At 38.8% G+C, this 20,645-nt stretch overlaps 1 protein-coding gene across 2 annotated transcripts; it reads right to left on the bottom strand.

Moving 5' to 3' along the window:
- Window positions 1–3,521: 3,521 nt before the first annotated feature.
- tsr1 (TSR1 ribosome maturation factor) lies at window positions 3,522–16,397 on the bottom strand. Of its 2 annotated transcripts, none has more exons than XM_027999329.1 (15): window positions 16,226–16,397; window positions 14,910–15,013; window positions 14,587–14,815; window positions 13,497–13,631; window positions 12,921–13,381; window positions 12,071–12,215; window positions 11,634–11,818; window positions 7,304–7,515; window positions 7,050–7,209; window positions 6,828–6,938; window positions 6,615–6,747; window positions 5,181–5,297; window positions 4,907–5,047; window positions 3,880–3,954; window positions 3,522–3,795 (listed from the first exon to the last, which is right to left on the bottom strand). In XM_027999329.1, exons 1-15 carry the CDS (start codon window positions 16,350–16,352, stop codon window positions 3,617–3,619), a joined length of 2,514 nt encoding a protein of 837 aa, XP_027855130.1. In that variant the 5' UTR covers window positions 16,353–16,397; the 3' UTR covers window positions 3,522–3,616. The 2 variants fall into 2 exon arrangements, with proteins under 2 accessions (XP_027855130.1, XP_027855131.1); XM_027999330.1 differs by having other exon boundaries at window positions 14,910–15,009.
- Between the last annotated feature and the right edge of the window lie 4,248 nt (window positions 16,398–20,645).

Below are 20,645 nucleotides of genomic sequence, written 5' to 3'. Positions count from 1 at the left end.
AAGAAGTACCAGTTACACTGGCGGATTGTTCAACTTTTAACTGGACATTTTCCCCAAGTTACAGGTGAATTAATTTTGACAGTGGAGCTATAAGTGGTGAGATAAAAGTTTTATCAGGTTATTTTGCGATACTATTATGATATCAATAAAATCGAAGGTAAATACTATCCTTTTTTTTAGATAACTTTATGACTGTGTATGGCTCCACAAACACAAATAGTGAATTTGTAACGCGCATCTTTAGGACACAAGTCACATCAAGTAATGGGATTTGTGTCAGTAATCTGAACACAGGAACTGGATTTAGTCATATTGCCAGATTGTTTTTTTTCTTCTGTTTATTAATACTCTCATCAAACAAGCAGTTTAGAAAACAAAGAATATGGGTAGGTTTAAACATCACTAATTGGAATTTATAGTGGCAACAATAAATAATTTTTTTTTACCATGATAAGAAATTTATCCCAATAAATGATAAACAACATGACAAGTTTTCACCTTAAGTGGAATTTGTACTTTTTAATCAATATTAAGGGATTACTGACCTAGGACAAGCTCCTATGTCTTGCTGAAAAGTTAATTGCAAGCTAGTTTCGTCCTATTTCAAGTGTACTTTCAAGTGTACACTTGGTAAGATTTTGTGCTTTTGCAGCATAGGGGCCAGGCAGCCATTTTTTTCTTCTTCTTCTTCTACTTTTTCCAGCTGTAATCAAATAAAAACAAAGTGAACTTTTAACTTACTTTCTTTCTCCCAAAGTCCCCACCTTCTGATACCCCAGACACATTGGCATGCCTCTGCGGTTCAGACCCGATTCAATGCGGGGATGAATCATGCATAATCATGTGAAGGGTTCAGCATTTTTTTGATTTTTTTTTTATGATAAATACTGAATGTCATATAAATCAGTGTTTTCTTACACAAGAAGGAATGGGCCAGGAGGGAAGGACACAAAGCTGGAAAGCTTTAGTTTTAGTTTTTCAAAACAACAAAGAGGCCGTGATCCGAGCGTGTGTGTGGGCATGTGTGGGTGTGTGTGTGTGTGTGTGTGTTGACTGGATCTGAGAAGAAGGGTTATGGGTCAAGACCACCGTGGTGAGAGAAAGAGTTTTATCAAAGTGTTTTAAGATGTTAACGCTTCACCTCTGAGGATGCTATGGTGTACAATGCCTAACAGAAGTATTTTTCACAATAAAACCACAAACATCAATGTCATGCATGTCAAACTGGAGGCCCGCGGGCCAAATCCGGCCCGCCTGAATGATTTATGTTCTGGGGTTTGCAGCCTTTACTGTCTAAAGAGCCATTTTTGTCTTCAGTCCAACTAAATAAAATTGATTTAGACCTTCTGATGGGGGGAAAAAAAGGACAATCTCTGGTAAGCATCTACTACAGAAAATCTGTTGTAAGTTTTAAATAGTTATTTCATTCCCATTTTTAGGTTTTAATGTAAAGGAAAGCATAAACTGTTTTCAAAAAAGATTTCTTATCTGGAATGTTGATATTTACACACAGTTTCCAGTCGAAGAAAAATAAATCTAAATAAAAATGACTGTTACAGTTAGTGTCATTACATTGTAGAAATTAAATTGTTGCATTAATTTTTTTTTTTAAATTAAATCTATTTTTAAAGCTTCAAGTATTTCTTGATCATTTTCAGTCCAAGAGCCATTGTGGAAGGTCCAGAGAGCCACTTGCGGCTCCAGAGCCGCAGTTTGCAGATCCCTGCTCTAGACTCTAGAGGGCCATGAAAATGGCTCAGTTGTATTATTTTGTCAAAATTAGGTTTTGCCAAATTACATCATTGTGAAAAGACAACAGTGACACAAATCAAATGCAGAAGTTTTATCAATACATTCTACCACAACCGGTTCTTCGTGGCCCAAAGTGAAATTGACTGACACGCCTCATCTATGGAGTTTAATCAAGACCAAAACACAGCATCTCACAAATACGGGATGAGAGGACGACAGCGCGTGGCCTTAAAATGCTTACAAATAAAATTACGAAAAGTGTGATGTTCACTTCCCTTTACTCCGATATCTTCAAATAACCGGTTTAGTAAATTACTAAATCACTACAATTCTAAAACACCCAAAAAAGATAAAAATAATTTATTTTTTTTTAAAGTTAAAAAAAAAAATCTATGTCATCGTTCACAACTTCTCCTTATGGCTGGAATTATATCGGAGAAATCAAGCTCAATTAGAGAATTTCCAGATGGAGCGCCAAATGGAGACGAGAATCGAAACCCTTTAAAGTTTGCCAAAATTCAGGCTCATGTGCAACAAGGCGAGACCAAAATGTCATCTTTTGACCAAAGAAGTTAAAGCCAATATCCCACCACCCCAAAGTGAAACATGGTGGCAGCCGCATCACTCTGTCTGGATGGTTTTCTTTAGAAGAGACAGAAGCTGACCAGAGGGAAAGATGGATGGAGCAAAAATAACAGGAAACCTTTATTTGATGCTAAAGAGTTAGCATGTTTTACTCAACTAGCTACATTTTTGCCTGCTGATGAAATCCATGTGCTCAAATGATCCAGTGCAAGTCTAAAACTGAATTTAATTGGTAAAGTGTGGCAACATTTTTAAAATTAATCTTTTCCATCCTCCTTTTGAAACTGGGGCTACACTTTGTACTTTCTAGCTGTGCTACGCTAAACGAGACCTGTCCTAGATAAATTGCAGCCGTAGCTAAACCGTTTGAATTCAAGGTGACTTTACAAATAGATTGTTCATGTAAAACTGAAGTTTTTCCTGTAATATGTCAAAATGTGAAACAGATCCAGAGGTATGAATACTTTTGAGAGGGACTTGGAAAACAGTTGTTTCCATTCCTTTTTCTTCCCCCTGCCTTTAAACTGATGTAATGTTGGCACTGCCATGCATTTTGAAACAGCTTACAAAATGCCTAATCTTGTACTTTCCACAATTGTTTTCTGCATCAGGCTCATTCTGAAACCAGTGGTTTATTTCACCCTGATAGCCTCTCTCTCATTTCCCCTTCCCCCCCCCCACCTTTGGACCAAAATCCACTGAAGCATGCCTGTGATAAAAGATAATAAATACAACCTGACAGCTGCTATTTGTCCGAATTCTGAAACATAATTCATTGATTGAAGACAAGAATTTGTACTTTAAGTACGACTTGGGAGTTCTCGTGCCGTGATTGCACTTCCTCAAATATCACATCATCTCTGTGTAATTATTTTGTCCGTGTTGCATTTTAATGCGGCTGAAGGCTACACACGCGTGACTTCAAAGACTGAAATGATGGATGACGAAATGTTCAGATTGTTACAAGTTGTTGTAGCAACACGTCCTGCATTTGTTTAATCATTAAGTGGAGTTAATAATAATAATAGCACAGTGCTCTTTGGTCTTGCATCAAATCTGCTTGACCCTTATTTCAGCAAAAATTGAATTTGAAAGTAAAAAAAATGTATGATTTCTTATTCATTACTGCCATCTAGTGGTTCAAAAAAAGTCAAAAGCGGCACAGAAAATCAGAACTAAACAGATACTTAGCAAGATATTTAGTTTATTTAATAGGATTTTCACTTTTTAAACATTTCCAAACATTATCCATCTCTCGTGTTTTATTTTTACTCTTCTTCTACTCCATATCCAAGTCGTCCATTTCAATGGTCACCTCTTTCTTGAACCAAGGCAACTGCGGGGGAACGTACGGGTCGAAAGTCCAGCGAGGATACGCTCTCTTGTACAAATTCATTAGGACGGTGTCCTGGGAGCGAAGCTGATTATCAAATACGCATTTCATGTGACCGTGAGTTCCTGAAATGATGAAGCAAAAAATATTTAGAAGTCCCATTGGCGAGAAGCGTTTAGAAAACGAGAAGAATTTGGCCGTTTCCTCACCTAAAGCATCCTTGATGTGGCCTCTCCTGCCCCATTTTGTCCGCAGCTCCACCGGTTTGAACCACATGATGTCGTCTGTTGCAGGAACGAACAAAAACAATAAAGTCTAGCAGAAACACATGCTAGCTTCTCTGACAGCCGTATTGTCTTCATCTGAAACCTTAAAGAAGTTCCAAGCTATAGCTGCCATGTTCCCTTTATATTACGCTGCATTCACATGGTGTTGGAAGTTTCTAATTAGGGAGTCAGTATTTAATGTTTTCATTTCTGTAACGCAGTAATAAGTATAATATCACTTTTAACTATTATTAATATCATAACAGAGTTGCTCCCTGACGTGAGGGAGTTTTCAAATTATTTATTTTCAGTGGGATAGATGTTTTCTCCAATTACGCCGACGCTGCTTGAACGTAGGCCTGTCGCAATAAGCAATGCATCGCATAATAAATTAAAATAAACTTAATGATTTCCATCAGCATGATTCATCATTTTTTCTCTTTCTACCAAAGACAGGATGATAAGTGTTCAACAAGCCCTTTTTTGGAGAACAATTTTGTTTACAAAGACTTCATAATCCATTTTATTTGTTGTTTTGGATATTTTAAATGTCTTCCAGATCCAGTGTTAAATATTCATTAGAATTGAAAGTTTATTGATCTTTCAGAATGTGTTCTTGCACTATTAGGCCATTACTATTACACTACTTGAAAATGCTCTGAAAAACAACAATATTATCGTTTATCGCAATAACTTCTGGGACAATTTATCATCCAGCAAGATTGATTTTGACAGGCCTACTTGAATTGTGTGAATGTCTCAGGCTGGAATGGAAGCGCTTCATTAAAAAAATATAAGCAAATAAAGCCACGCCACCGAATGTGTTAACGGTGCTAACCGTTATATCGGACGTTGTCATTTCTTGATACTGGGTCGATAATTATCGTGTCTATAATTATCGTGCACCCCTAAAATCCAGTAAATATTTCGCAAACAGCGTACAGGAAAGAGTAATGGGCCGTCTTCTCACCTCTGTTAAAGAACATGTAGCGGACGACGGCTGAACGCCTGTTGATTTTGAACGGGTGTCCGCTCAGCACGATCCGCTTCAGGACGACGCGCTGGGGGTCGCAGCTGAGCAGGCTGCCTGTAGCCACCAGGTCCTGGACGCCTGCAGAACACACAAAGAAAAGCAAACGACAACTCAGAGCGACACTAGACGAGCCGACAGGAGTAAACTTGGAAGACTGAAATTCCAGGAGAACACAGAAATGACTTGAATAAAAACTAGTCGATGATCTCACCGTCATTTCTCTGTTTGAAGAGCAGCACTCCCGCAGGGGGGAAGGTGATAGGGGCATACACCGACACCACTGTGGGGGCATCCGGCCTCAGGAAGCGCTCCATCTTATGCTTGTCAGCTGGAGTACAGGACAATACTTTTGTTATGCATTTGCCATTATGTAAAGAAATAATAATAAAAAAAATGTAAGGGAACAGATATATAGAGGTTTGCAAAATTATTCTATGGGCTGTGCAGACTTTTTTTTTTTGCACAAAATCATTCTTAGATACTGAGATTTTAGGATGAGCTGTTTTAGGGCTTTGTCACTTTAAATTTAAATAAGCGGCTGCTGGCCACGCCTCCCAACTCAACAGTAAGACTCACACGTGAGAAGCAGAAGTGGAGCCTCCTGCACGACCAGCGAGAATGCAGCAAGTGCCTTCTTGTAGGTCAACAACTAAACACTTCTTTTTTCCAGCAGCCATTGGACAGCAGTAAAACCAGCTGAAGCTCCACTTGGGTTGCTAGGTAATGGAGCTGGGCTTCGTTGGGGTTGCTAGGTGAAGGGCAGTGCCTGCTGATTTGTGACATTTTGGAAACCGCTCATTTTCACCAAAAAACCTCAACTTATTGCCAAAAATGAAGGGTAAGGTGATTTTTAAAAAAGTCTTTGTGTTGTTTTTAGAAGCAGTAGAAACACAAGTAGAAGTATAAAAAATGTGCAAAATGTGATTTTTGCATAATACTTCTACTTTATCAACAGATGTTAATTTCCACCTTGTTGCCGTTTCAGGAGGTGGAAGGATATTTGTTTGATCATGTGACAGTGATCGACATGCAGCACAGGACTATGGTGTATTTACCTGAGCAACCTTGCCAATTTCTTATTGCACGATTGATTGATTGATTTTCTAATATCTCTCTCATTGATTGGATGACAAACCGTCTTCAGTCTGGAGCATCGGTCTGTATTTTTTGAAAGGCTGTTTTCTTTTTCAGAGACTTCAAGGTCCATTTTATTTGCAGTCTCGGTTGTTTTGTTTATTTAGTTTGGATATTTAAAATGCCTTTCAGGTCCAGCGTTAAATGATTGTTAGAAATGAAAGTTTATTGATCCTTAAGAGGATGGAATTTCATTATTATGCCATTATATTCCTTGGAAATTGTCTCAAAACAACATTATGGTTTATCGCAATAACTTCTGGAACTGTCTTGCAAAATTAGTTTTTGTGACATCATAGATTTTTTTTCATAAATAATTTCAGTATTGCTGTGGAAATATACACTACAATACTTGCATTTGTAAGTAAAGCAAAAGGATTGAAAAAATAATGGACTTTTTAAAAATATGTTCTACTTTGTTGGTCTGTCACATAATGAAGAACCGATGCCATGAGACGACAAAAAATGTGGTTAACATTTAAATCTTCTGCTTGATGACTAAATATCTCACCAGTAGTGTGCTGAGAGAATATAGGGGAGGCCCGAAACCTTCGAAATCCACAGTGGAACACCAGTTCCTCCTTGGTCTTGATTGGCTCTGTGTTGCTGGGGTGCCTCTGCACCAAGAGGTGCATCACTGACATCTGTTCCAAGCGGGAAACAATTCATAGTGAGTCCAGAAAGCAGCACGCCGCGCAGTCTGCGACTACGACGGATATGATACCTTCTGCTCGTGCGGCAGCAGAGACACCAGCACCAGGGGCTTGCCAGACTGGACGCTCTCCATGACGGAGAAAGGAACGTCGATGATGTGCAGCGTGACGTACCAGCCGTCCTGGAGGCAAGGACATTCGGTCAGAAAGGAAAGTTCAAACTAATATTTGTTTTTAACTTAAAGACAAGTGCTGTTTTTTTTTGTTTTTTTTGTTTGTTTGTTTTTCAATACCATGGCTCCGTCCTCATCGGCTGCAGCCTCCGCCAGGATTCTACGGCGAGTGCGTTCGAAGCTCTGGAACTGGAATATGCGTGAATAATCCAGAGGCAGGTTCTCCATGGGGTCCCAAGGTGAGGAGCGGAAACTTTTCAGGCCCCTGTAGCGCTGAAATCTGTGGGATGAGTCAACTGTTATTGTTTTTTTTCCCCTCTTTTTTGTGTTTTTCTTTTTAAAGTACGCCTCCTCCCACATGAAAGGTCGCTGACCTGATCCTAGCTGGAGCGTCGAGGGGCGTGTCCACCTCATCAGGAAACAACTCGTGCGATCGCGCCTCCCGGTAGCGCTTCAGGCCTTCTTCTTCTGCTGCTTCGTCCATGTTGTTGTCGTACCGCTGATCTGCTCCACCTCTCTCTGTGGAGCACACCTCCTCCTCTTCCTCCTCCTCTTCGTCCTCCGAAGCAGCTTGGGAACCAATCTCCTGGGCAAGAAGGAGGCGGAGCAAAGAAGGATTGAATCTAAAGTACTAACCGCCCGCCGATGCTTTTATCGTTTGACGTTTTGCGGAACCATGAAAGAAGAAACAAAACAGTAAAAATGAGGCAGATAACCATTTGTCTCACAGTATAAACATATATTCTCAAGTCGAATTGACCTGAAGAGGAATGGTTCTAAATAAGAAGAAGGAAGATTTAGAGATTCACAAAAAAAAACTAAAACATATAGCCAGAGCTCTCAGGAAATAGATCAAACCAAGACTTTATTCGTTTTAGTCCAGACACGTATTCTATTTAACGGTAGGGCCAAAAAGATTAAATTGGCTTAATCGTGATGAAATGATTAATGAAATAATCGTCAACTAATTTAGCAATCGATTAATCATTAACTGGACGGTTTACAGCTAAAATCAGCTCCTTTTTTTAGCAACAAAAAGGCAATTTGCAAAAAGAACAACGCAGTGCAGTAACAGTGCAGTAATAAAGCCAAAACTGTACAAAAAATATACAAAGTTTGAATTTAAGATAAAAAAAAGAAATTTTCTTGTAAATGTGTTCTACTCAGAACTCCTTAATTGGAAGTTTTAGCACCTTTTAACCCACTTCTTGCTATTCGATTATCAGTTAATCCAAAAAAGTAATCAACCGACCAGACCAACACTGTAATGATCAAGATTTCACTAAACGAATGCTGTTATTGCATATTAGCCATAAGTGCTAATATCTTCTTATTTAAATATAGGAATTTAATTATTTGCTTGTTTTTATCTTGTGATGTATTTAATGTTGTAAACAATATGGGTTAAGTGATGAAATGAAACATCTGCGGAATGTGGCAATGTTTTATCTGATTAATCATCAAATTACTTGATAGAATAGTCGATTACTAAAATAATTGTTAGCCGGAGCTCTGTTTAAAACATTTTTTTTTATATTTTAAAAATACCCTGTATCCATGTCCTTCGATTTCATGATCATGCATTCATTTATGTTAATCTATCTCTTTAAATCCCTGCAAAATACATCAAAACTTGTTCTAATGTGCCAAAAAATGTGAACAGCTTCAAAACAGGATAAATACTTTTGCAAACTCAGCTTCCTAACCAGACCAAGTGTAGTAACTGGGATTGTTTTATTGCCAGTGAGCAAGCTGTGTTTGTTTGTTCAGAACTGTTTGTGCAGTAGCGCTTCCTGAAGTCTGTTGATGTATTGGACGTTCTCAATAGATGGAGTAGGCATGAATGGGACTCAAAATGCCTTTTATTTCATGGCACGGCCATCTCAAACTCTGAAGTCCAAATAGGGTTCAGCCCTCCTTGGGAAGTTCGGTTATTTTCATACAGTTTGCGTCCGGATTTACGAAAATGGCAGGATAAGGACTGTATGAATAGTGAAGAGTGCCAAATTACAAGAAATCACTTCTAAAAAAAAATTACTAAAATGTGTCAGAAATGTTTTTTTAAGTATAAAAATAACTAGACATTATTATTTCAAACAGAAACCGTGGCACCCGATTGGCTGCTTCAAACAGCATCGTGGAAGAAACAACTTCTCTGGGTCAAATTCTTCGCTAGAATAACTTTATCGACATAATTCAATTGTTTCAGTTTTATTTATCACAAACTGGGTGAGCAACTCTAGCCTCTATATCTCTAGCTTGGTCTAAAATATCTCAAATAAGTTCATGAATGAGCGTCGGCCAACGATAGCCGGTGTTAGCTAGTTAGCTAACGTTGATCCTGTCTGAAGTCTGTGGTAGCCTGACCACAGTAAGCTCTCTTGTAGATAAGTTAGAGATATTTCAGGCCAAACTTGGGATACAAAGGCTGGGGTTGCTCACACAGAGTTTGTAATAAATAAATTACAACAATTTATTGAAGTTATTTCCAAACCTACAATAAAAATACTAATAGAGTCATAGCTAGCATGTAGCAAGTTGACTAGGCCCGCTGTCTGAAGCAGCCAATCGGATGTCAGGGTCTCCATAGAAGCAATCCTAATCCTGCCCACTGAATTTGACAACTAAAGTTGACAGTTTAAATTAATTCAATTTGTGCTACAGCACAGGAACATAAAATATTGATTAAATTACGAAATAGCTACATCAAATATTTAAAAATAACATAAAAACATTTATTTGAAGTGCATATAATTAATTCTACTTTTATAACCAGTTTTAAGAAATTAATGACATATTTAAGTAATTATTTCTTAAGTTATTTATTTTAATTTGGCACTCTTAACTTGTTGGAATTGTTGCTTTGGAAATGGCAGACTCTGCCAAGGATGCAAAGCATGGACAGGATTTGAGGCATCCTCCCTTATCATAGACCTTACTTCCAGTTGCGTTGCATGTGTGGGAGGAATGACTCATCAGCGGTCGCTCACATGGCAAATCACAGGAGAAGTGTGACACATGAGACGAAAACACACAGCATGGGGTTGATTCACAACCTCTCCAACATCTTCGCCGCAGTAATAATAATCACTGTCATTTGAAGTGCCCCTTCGCCTATTGTTACCCCGTACGACCTACGTATTCCTGCTCGCTAATGCCGACATCAAATGGACGCGATTAACAATTACGGGTCGTAATGAGCCCTTTTCATAAGGCCAGCTTCCCCTGCTCCCCCTCCGAGCTCCGACTTCTTTTCAAACGCCGCTGGAAACAAATAAATGTTCGACCCCTCCCTCCGTCCAGACAGGAAGTTCGGTTCACAAGACAGGAAGACAGGAGGCTTCTCTCGGGACTCTGGCTCCAAACACTATTGTTGTGATGTGGCGAGCAGCCTGGCACTGCAGGCTGGAGACGGACACAGAAAACAAACAGTGCCTCTCAGCAGAGAGGTGCACTGTCCGTGGGTCACGTATGCACCGCTCGGCCGTTTTGCGACTTCGCCACCGTCCCGGTCGCCATCAAAACGATTGCGGCGTCTTCCAAAAGCGATCTTGACCGTTGGACTTTTTGTGATTTGTCATCCCACGGACACAAATTTATATAGTCTTTGACTCGTACGGCCAATTGAAAGAGTAGTGAAAACATTTCCTCACTCATCCATGGCAAAGGATACCTGGATTTGGTTTTGAAATATCTAACAATAAGAGTGATGTCGTTTGTTCACTCGTGTTCTCTAACAATCCTCTGAGGCCTCCACAGCATAACTGGGTTTATGCTAAGGTTAAAGTTCAAAGTTCGCATCTTAAAAGAGTCCAAAAAAGTAGCACAAAATTGCTTGTGCAAAACGTTTGAGTTTCATATGAGTGGGGAATTCTTTTTATTTGTTTGTTCTTCAATTTCTCTTTGGCTATGTGGTGGTCTTCTGGTGTCTGTTGAAATTTATTTTTGAGAATTTAGCATGATTAAAGGTTGATCATGGCATTGTCTTGTTTTGGTTGTATTGGATAAACATGGTCAGCTAATCTGCCTCGCTCAGACATCTTTCGTCGGCACAATTTGTGGAACATGCAAACGGACAAATATAATCTGTGGCACCTTCTCTGGGCTTTAGACCCAGGGAATCCAGACAGAAGCATTACAGTTACACCGTCGAACACTATTGCATTCAGCTGCTGAAGAAAACAGCCGCAGGCATTTATTCATCTTTTAAATTTTTCTCCAGACAGCATTTGGGTTTTGGAAATGGAGTAAACTCTGTGATGCCGTCTAAATCCTCTGGGTAAAACGTGACTTAAGAGCATTTTCCCCGCTGACAACATTTAGCTTTTTTTTTTTATTTCCAATTACTTTTCACCCATATCTCTTTGGTAGCAGACCAGCTCCTCCGGGTAAAGGGTGTTTCACTTCTGAACAAACTGCGAATGCCGATTGGTCAGTCGGTCACAAAACCCACTGGACTGACTGACACGTGGCATCATGTCAATGTAAAATATAAAACAAACAACAACAACAAAAAGCTTAAGGGCTGCGAATATAAGGCAATGTGATAATAAGCTAAACTGTTACTAAGACAAAATGCAACAGGAAAAAAGCTGGCCTATTTATGTCATCATGAATAACATTCAGTTGTAATAACTATATTTGCTATTTAAATCCAAATGAGCATTTTCTTGAACAACTTAAATCTGTCATCGGTCAGCTTACCTGAGAGTGATTCTCCTCATCCTCTCCATCCATAGCTTCATCCATTAGGTCATTGCCATCATCATCATCATCATCACTGCTTTCTTCATCTGTCTCCTCCTTCTCATCGTCGTTGATGATCCATGTGGCCTGGTAGTCAGACGTTCCCTTAGGAACTTTCATCACACGCTTGTTCTTTCTGGCCTCTAAGCAAAGAAACGAACATCCAGGAGAGTAACGTGTTACCCTGCAGATAATACCAAATGCTTCCATGCATGTGTAGGGGTATTAGTGCATTTCAGAAAACTGAAGATTTGATCTAAAGTAGCTCCGACTGATTCCTGAACCTTTACGATTCATTACAAATCAAGATATTCATGTCTTCAGTGATTTTTTTTTTTTTTAAATCTTAATTTCTCCTCTTACTCGCTTTCAGTTTTAGGACCCCATTTCCTCACCTTCAGCGTCGAGCAGCTCTTGTTCTGTCGGCCATGTCTGCTCTCCATCCATGGGATCCACCTCCGCCTCTGCCTGCAGACTCTCCCGGCTGGACGGGTCTGCCTTCATCAGCACTCGCACCGGGGCCTCGTTTTCACCTCCGTCCTGCAAACCACAAAATGACAACGTGTTACGCTAATGGCAAGATTAAAGATGTTTTAACATTTACTTTTTCTGTTGTTTTGCAGGATGAAGCTGAACCGTGTCGTGTTGAAGGAGTCTGGAGGAGTTGAGCGAGGGAGGCTTTTCTGTTCTGAATGCAGACATTTGCTCACACTCTTCAGCGTTTTTGTGAAAAAGGTTTGTGCAAACGCCATATTCCTAGTCAAAGTTACCATACTGTGAGAATCTAACGCTAAAGTGAATGGTTTCAGCATTTAAGCATTATTTTTTAAATCAACACACATTGAATTACTATACCTCTGATTAACATTTTAAAAAAAACAACATACATTTCATTCACAGAACAGAAGATTATTCAAATGTAGTTTTGAAAAATGTGCAAAACTATGGAGCTCCACATTCCTGAACAAATGTGGAAAATGTTTAATGAATTTATTTTAATTAATTAAAAGGATTTTTTTTATGGCCCATCACAAGAGAAACACAAAGTAAGAAATGAATAATTCTCCAATAATATAACTTTAATTCAGTTGTCCATAATTGCTTAGTTGCAAAATAAAAGACAGTTAATATAGATAAACTGATATGACAAGTATTTCTTTTTAAACCGTTTAATCATCACCCCTGCTACATTTATTTGATCAAAATTCTTGATGTAGACCATGATGCCTGTGGTTTAACGTTTACCTGCATCTCAACATCTCTTCCCCTTCCAGGTTTTGTCGCTCTGACTGTGGTCAGGTTGAGGGGCAGAGGGTCCGGCGGAGCGTCAATCTGACTCAGCTGAAAGTCCCCGTGCCCGCTGATGTGCACCAGTCTGTTGGCGTGGAGGGCACGACCTCGGACGTACCCGGACACGCGCAGGGTCCCCAGGCCGCTGGGCCCGCCGCCGCCACCACTCCCTTCCACAGGGTCATTTGGCGTGAACGCCACGCGCTCAGCCAAAAGATGGGAGCGTCTGGAGCGGAAGCCCAGCTTTCGTTGCCTCTGGCTTCCCAGGTGCCTGAGGAGGAGGGTGGTGTCTTGATCCGAGTCCAAAGGGAAGAGGCGGCTGTCCGGGAAGCGGACTTCTGTGATCTTTGACAGAGCTTTTCTGAAATCGACCCTCTTCTTCACTGAGATGTCAGACAAACCCTGACACACCAGAGCTACACGGGGAGGAGGGGTGAAGGGAGAGATTTAGGAGAAATAAGATCTCGGAAGACAAAAACCAGGAAAATAGTGTCAAATTTTCCACATATTGTACAAAAAATGGGAACCAACCGTAGCTGGGGAGGCCCTGAGCGAAGAGACAAGACAGACAGTGATCTCCGTAAGTGTCCCAGCCTTCAGTTGAGTCCAGGACAAACACCAGGCTGTCTGCAACCTTGGCAACATCCAGCAGGGAGTGCATGTCATCTGCCCAAAGAAACAAGGAGAAGAGCTTGAAAATTGGGGGGAAGAAAACCTGAAACTATAGCTATTCTGAACTATACTTTTATTTTATTTTAAAAAGTTTGCAGAGTTGAGCAAAAAATAATAAATAAAAATTGCAAAAACTTCAAAAATATTCCTAATATGTGAGTTTGTACTGTGCAGTCTTCATTTCCATTTCATGAAGAAACTATTGCAATAATAGTTTAAAAAATGTAAAAATATTAGAAATGCACAACCCAGTTTGCCAATAATCGGAACAATGGTCATGTCGATCCATAATCAGCTCTAATTAGGGATCGACACCCCAAACGGGAAAATTATTAGTCTTTTAAACAATGTAGAATTCCCCATTTATTAAATCCATCATAACAGAGTACCCCAACCATATTCAGCTTATGAACAAACCAACCAGCAGCATGAACTTTGAGACTGCTTAAGTTCAATAAAACACAGAAGGGGAAAGTAAAACTAAAAATGGCAAACAATTTTGATCAATCTTGGTTTTCTTGTCAATTTTCCCAGAAATATCAACATCTAGTAAAAGAAACTGCTATACATTCTGTTTTTCTTTGTTTTAAATCTAAAAATATAAGTAAAATATTGCTTCTTTAAAAATTATAATAGCTTCTCAATGGTAGGTATTTAGCAATAATTTTAACAGTGTTCTTTTTTTCAAAAGACAATATAACATTTTGCGACTCTAAGTGGCATAAATTGCCTTCAGTTCACATTGTAAAGTAAAGGAAAGCAACAAAAAAAGAAGAAAAATCCTCTCTCAAAGTATTTTGACATTTAGCAAATATAGATAAAAACAGATAATATTGTTGACACTAAACTAGAAATATACTACTTCATTTATGCAACGTTTTAAAACCAAACTTTTGACTTAAAAAAAAAAAAAAAAAAAGCACAACAACAAACATTCAACAAAACGTACCTGTGCTCTGGTTTACAAATGTGAACCTCTGTTTGAAGCGAGGCATAATCAGCCCGAAACTATCTCCGACGCCGCTGACGCATCGCTCCAGGTGCGCCACGCCCCCGGCGCCTTCTCCACGTAGCAGCTTGCTAACCGCTCCGGCGTCGGCGTTAGCATGCAGGGACACCACGGCCACCAGGTGAGGGGGACCGTCCCTGCTGCCGAGTCGTCGCTTTTCCGTCAGAACCTACGGGGACAAAAAAATAAATAAATAATAATTAACTTTTGCAACACAGGTCGGAAATTGTAAATATTTTGTTCTTCACGTGCATTGAAATGACCTGGTCTTTCTTCGTTTTCCGAAGCTGATTGGCTTTATGTCGTCTGTCCATCTTCCTCAGCTCTTTCCTCTGTTTTTTAGTAAGGGTCATCACTGACACCCTGCCTGGGAGGAACACGGGAACAAGGACGTTAAAGTGACAGAGTTCTTTTTCAAATCAGGAAAACTTCACATCCTTCAAAGGATGTGAAATTCTAACTAGGCCTGTCACAATAAGAAATAAATCAATCGATCGCATGATAAGTTAAAACAAACTCAATAATTTCCACCTGCATGATTTTTCGTTTTTCTCTTTTCTCTCTTTCTACCAAAAACTGGATGACAAAAGTCATCCAGTCTGGTGTTTTGAGCTCAACTACTGCTTTTATTTGTTGTCTTGTTTATTCATTTGGGGTATTTAAAATGTCTTCCAGTTCCAGTTTTAGACATTTGCTACAATTCAAAGTTCATTGATATTTGAGAATGTGTTCCTGCTTTATTATGCCAATATCATTGTTTTGCATGGTTTCAAAATAACAATCTTATGATTCATGGCAATAACTTCTGGGACAATTTATCAACCAGCAAAAAATAATTATAGTCGCAGGCCCAATTACAACTTTGCACTCACTGTGCGTTTTCTGTTGAGTGGTTAAATATCAAAAGGGCAAAAGTAAAAAAATCTAATCAATAGCAGTTCTTTAAATAATGAAAATACTGTACAATCTCAAATTAATAACACACAAATCCCGTTACTTATTGGAAAACGAAAACGGATGCAGCAAAGAAAATCCGAACACCCGCAGGACACATTTACGAACATTTCAAATGAGATTTTCCAAATTAATATATTAATGCGAGTTCATTTTAGATCGCACTCAAAAGTAAAACGTAAAAACGTAACAATTATCTCAATTTCTTCTTCAACTCTACGCAACAAAAGAGTTTCAATAGATTTATTTGTTTATTTTCTAGTTTATGGAAATTAAATTAAATACGAGTATTAGTTACAATGAGGAAAAGTGAGAGTTTGCATCTTTATAAGTACTGATGCAAATACTGACCATGTATTTGATCATTGGCTGCAGAGAACAGATCGCCGTACATTTGACTGTAACTCTCACACTACGGCTGCACGTAGATCCAGCGGAGAACTTTGAATATCCCGAAATGACCCGAAGTCGGACTAAAAACTGATGTCATGAACTATCTGACCGAAACGTGTGTTATCTTGTCCTCTCAATCCCTTCAGACTGCAGAACACGTGAGTCAATCAAAGCAACAACCACAAAGACACGCAACGACATCTGTAACACTTCGCCGCGGAACAGAGCCTACCTTTGTTTTCTCTTTCAACTTCACCTTTCGTCCTGTGTTTGCCATGTTTGTGTCCCTTATTTTTCTGTTTGTAAACGCCGGCTCTGTGGCCTTGTTGTTTTTCTTCATTCGCAGCCATTTTCGCCATGTGCGAAGGTAAGCTAATCGACTTCCTGACTTCTCTGACGTCACCCCGGAGGCGTGTCCTCCAAAGTGATTTCATTCTTCAAAATAAAAGCCTCAAAACTATGCTATTCTAGCACAGATTATGTCGTCTTCTCCTGTTTCTCGTGAACATTTTAAGATGAACCAATTACAGTTAAATAGATTTCATATTCAAAATAAAGTTCTCAGCTAATCTGTTGGGATACTTACGGGTTATTCTTAGTGCTGTCTTTTTATTTCTATTAATGTGAGCGCATACTTCGACTTTACCCCTGGTACGCCTACATTTCCACACTGGGAGACAAGTAAAGACTGTTCTGTTCGTTCTATTCTATTCTATTTATTGTTTGGAAAACGTATATATCTGCAAGTCAAATTTTAAACTTAAATTTTAACCCCTTTCTGTTCAAAAGCTGCTCCTGCCAATTCTGTCAAATATTTCAAGGCGTTTATGGTTAAAACCAGGATAAAAGCCAGCCAGTTCCGTGAGCTACACTGACATCTACTGGCCAATCAGGACAAGTGTAGAAGAGTAAATTGTATGGTTGATAATTGTCGTTTCAATTTTATTTTTGGTAAGAAAAAAAAAAAAGAATTTAGAACAAAAGTCAGCAAAATATCAGTAATATCACCTTTGTTTGCTGTATGATTTTTGTAATCAGATTCATGTCATTGTTGCTTAAATGTTGTTGATATGCTTGAAAAGGAATATTTAAAAATTCAAGAACATTACATTTAACATTTTTTAGACAACTCTAAAGTATGCGGCCACAATTTAAACAGTTTAGAAGTATCTATCATTTACTTCTCATTCAATATAGTATCACTAATTTGTAGAGATACACTGTGTAAAGGACATTATTTTTCTTGGAGAGGATTACAAAAAAAAAAGACACCATGTTTGCAAAGTACCAGAATAATGACAAAAATGTAAGTATTTTATTCAAATTCATACGCTTACATATATTTTCTTAGTGTTTGACATACTTGCCTACTTTGGTATCATTCCACAATTTCTCACAGTAGTTTTGTGGAATTTTGATCCATTCCTCCAAGAAAAATAGGCCTAATTAGTCAACTAATCCGCTATCTCAGTACAAGAGTTGTTTCACTGTGCGTAATGCGCTCTTATCAGGGGCGCAACTCCATATTTTTGTGGTGGATGCGAACATATCTTCGGCGCCCCCCCATATATCGAATGATGACTGAGGCCTGCTCTTGCTTTGAAATATCAGGTGTGCAGTCCAGTTCCACTGCAAAGTACTTAGAGGACTTGATCTTGGCAGATATTTTACTCAAAACACACTCTGATATTGAATCTAAAAATTCATTCTGAGTGCACCATGTCAGATATCCAGTGGTTTGTTTGGAGGCAGCCTTTCTAAGATGCTCTGCCAGTGTTACATCATATCGCGCTATGAGCTCAAGGATTCCCAGAAAATTTCCATTTTTAGGATTTCCTAACTGAGAATTTTTCCCCCTTAGTGGCAAGTTTCTCTCTGCAAGGAAAAGTATGCAGTCGATAACTCTAGTCAACACACTTCTCCAGTGTGCTTTTTCAGCTGCCATGGTTTTCTGCAGTTCACTATCAATAGTTTTACCTAGGCGTAAGCGAGATGCCATTTCTTTCCACGTCAGATAAGCATTTATGTGAGAACTACTGGTTTCATGGTGCTTCAGTGTTTTTGAAAGACATCGCCAGTTATTATACCCCTCCACAAGGCATGTGTCAAGAACTTTAGCTTCACCAAAAAGCTTACATGCAAAACAATAGACTCTGTTAGTATTTTTAGAATACAGTAACCAATCTCGTTCAACTTTCTCTCCATTAGACAGTAAACGAAAACAGTATGCTTTGGAAAAACACTTCTTATTCTTCTCTGATCTTGGATATGGACCATCAGAAACTTTCTGTGGGCCATTTACAACCATGTACTGCCTAAATGTGTCCCCCATTTTGTGTGGTAAAGGCCATTCAGATGGTTCTTCTGAATAAAGCCTTGTCTCGGCTCTCTCCTCCGCAGCTCTGTGCTTCTCTCTCTCTTCATCATCTAGTCCTCTCTGCTCTTCCTCTCCCTCATCTGCACCTTTCTGTTTCTCATTCTCTTTTCTCGTGGTTGACTCACCATGACTGCCTGCACTAATTTTCCCCAAAAAAGAACACGATCAAAGATGGTCATCAGAAACTCAAACCATCGTGGTATATAGGTTTTTGTTGCTTTCCTAATGCCTACCTGATCTCATCACTTGTCTCCTCTATCACTGACCTCATGTCTGTCTCCTTCATCCCTTGTCTGTGGTGTTCTCCACTAAGTCATGTGGTCAAAAAAGCATTATTAGTTGTAAAAATTACAGATCTTACCGTTTTTAAAAATAATGTTTAAAAATTTGTGCTTGAGATGGACTAGTTGCTCCCTCACTTCCACCTGCATTAGACCAACCTGTTGCCTTCCCCTGTCTGTCCTGATTCTTCCTCTTTCATCATCTTCTCTTCTTTCTCTCCACCATCACAGCTGAATGACATCAATTTTGTGTTAAATAGGCTTAAAAAATACAGCAGTCAAACTACAATAGAAATTAAACTTTAATTTAAATCATCTCCTTGTTGGATAACAGTTACTGATTGGACATTACATCTGATCTGACTTATCAGATACATCACAACACCACTGTAGTGGTATTGAATAAGATATTTAAACTCAAGTGTCCCCCTGCCAAAAAGGTTGGTAAAATAGGTCACCAACCTTTTTGAGTTTAAGGGCTTTAGTGACTCTGATGACTAATTTGTCTGATACACGCATGAACTTGAACAACTCATCTTTAATTAAAGAATCCATAATATATATGAGTGAAAAAATGCACCCAGGAGGGCTAAGTGTTGGACCATAGCTGGGCACTGCCGCCACAGCAGCTTTAGCTTTCCTGTGTTAATATTTCCTGAGTTTTATTTCGGTCATTCTTACTTAGTGCGCGGTTATGTGTCTGTGACAGGTTTATGTATCAGATATTCATAGAAATACAAAACAAATCGCGTCCCTTAATGGTTTAATAGGGGAGGCAACTTTTAACAGCCAAATATGGGACGATTCCGTATTAGGCTAGCTGCTAGCTTTAGCTAACTTGATTATTTACAGCCCTCCTGTCCTGCTAATACACTGACGGTACTTACCTACTATCTTTCAACCACATTGAAAGGCTTTTTTTCATCCCGCCAACATCTTTATCCTTCTCCCTTTTCCTTTTTCTTTTTTGCGCCCCGGACAGCTTTTTTTTCTGCCGCTCCATTTTGTCAAGTGCACTACGAGTGGTAGTCTAAAATAAAAAAAATAAAAAAAACGCGCCTGCGTACTCTTAGGGGTGCGTGCACAGCCACCTGCATGGGAGGAGCAGAGGGGCGCCTAATCAGTGCTGTTCCCCTGTTATTGATCATTTCATTCTGTTAATTATAGAAAATGCCAACAAGAAAAAAACATTTTTCGAGACGGGGTTTTGGCGCCCCCTCTAGTGCAGCGCCCCTATGCGTTGCATACCCTGCATACCCACTTTTTGCGCCACTGGCTCTTATAGCAGATTTGGTTAGAATCTCGAAAACATCTTTTGCTTTTGTTATTGCACCAAAACATGAACATTTCTCAGACACAGAATCAAGAGATGTTCATTCAAACCACCTTTGCACAATTTTTTTCAGTATTTTGAAATAGTCGACTTAAATTAGCAGCTCTGGAGCAATTTGCTTTTTATTTTTATTTGAGAAATATTGAATTATCGCTACTTTTGCTCGAGTGTATTGTCGCTGGAAATACTCTTGTTCCGAAATAGATGCATTAGTTTCATAACTTTTGTAGAAAAAAAAAGACATGGCAAATGTTTCTTCTGTTTTCATTTTTTATTATTTATTTATTTATTTATTTTTACTTTAGTCTGTAAAATACTCAAATTTACAAAACATTTTTATTTTGGTTTATTTTCGAAATATTAAATCAGATGGTCTGATCATTTTATTGGTGTTGCCTTTTTTTTTTTTTTTTACAAAATACATTCTTACTCTTATACTTGAAATTTCGTGGACGGTTAATTTTTGCTTCTGCTCCGAGTAAAAAGATGTTGAATTTTACGTCCATGCACTTTTACACTCTGCCTACGTTGTATGGAAAGCTCTGGTTTCAATATTGCTTGTTTTAACATCCAAACCCATGCCATCAAACTTAAGATTTTAACATGCCTAAAGATTATTGAAAAATCGTGGGGGGAAAATCCTCATAATCAATACTTATTT

Source organism: Xiphophorus couchianus, chromosome 18, assembly GCF_001444195.1.
Source record: "Xiphophorus couchianus chromosome 18, X_couchianus-1.0, whole genome shotgun sequence".
Taxonomy (NCBI): Eukaryota; Metazoa; Chordata; class Actinopteri; order Cyprinodontiformes; family Poeciliidae; genus Xiphophorus; species Xiphophorus couchianus.
This window is presented reverse-complemented; position numbering and strand designations above follow the sequence as displayed.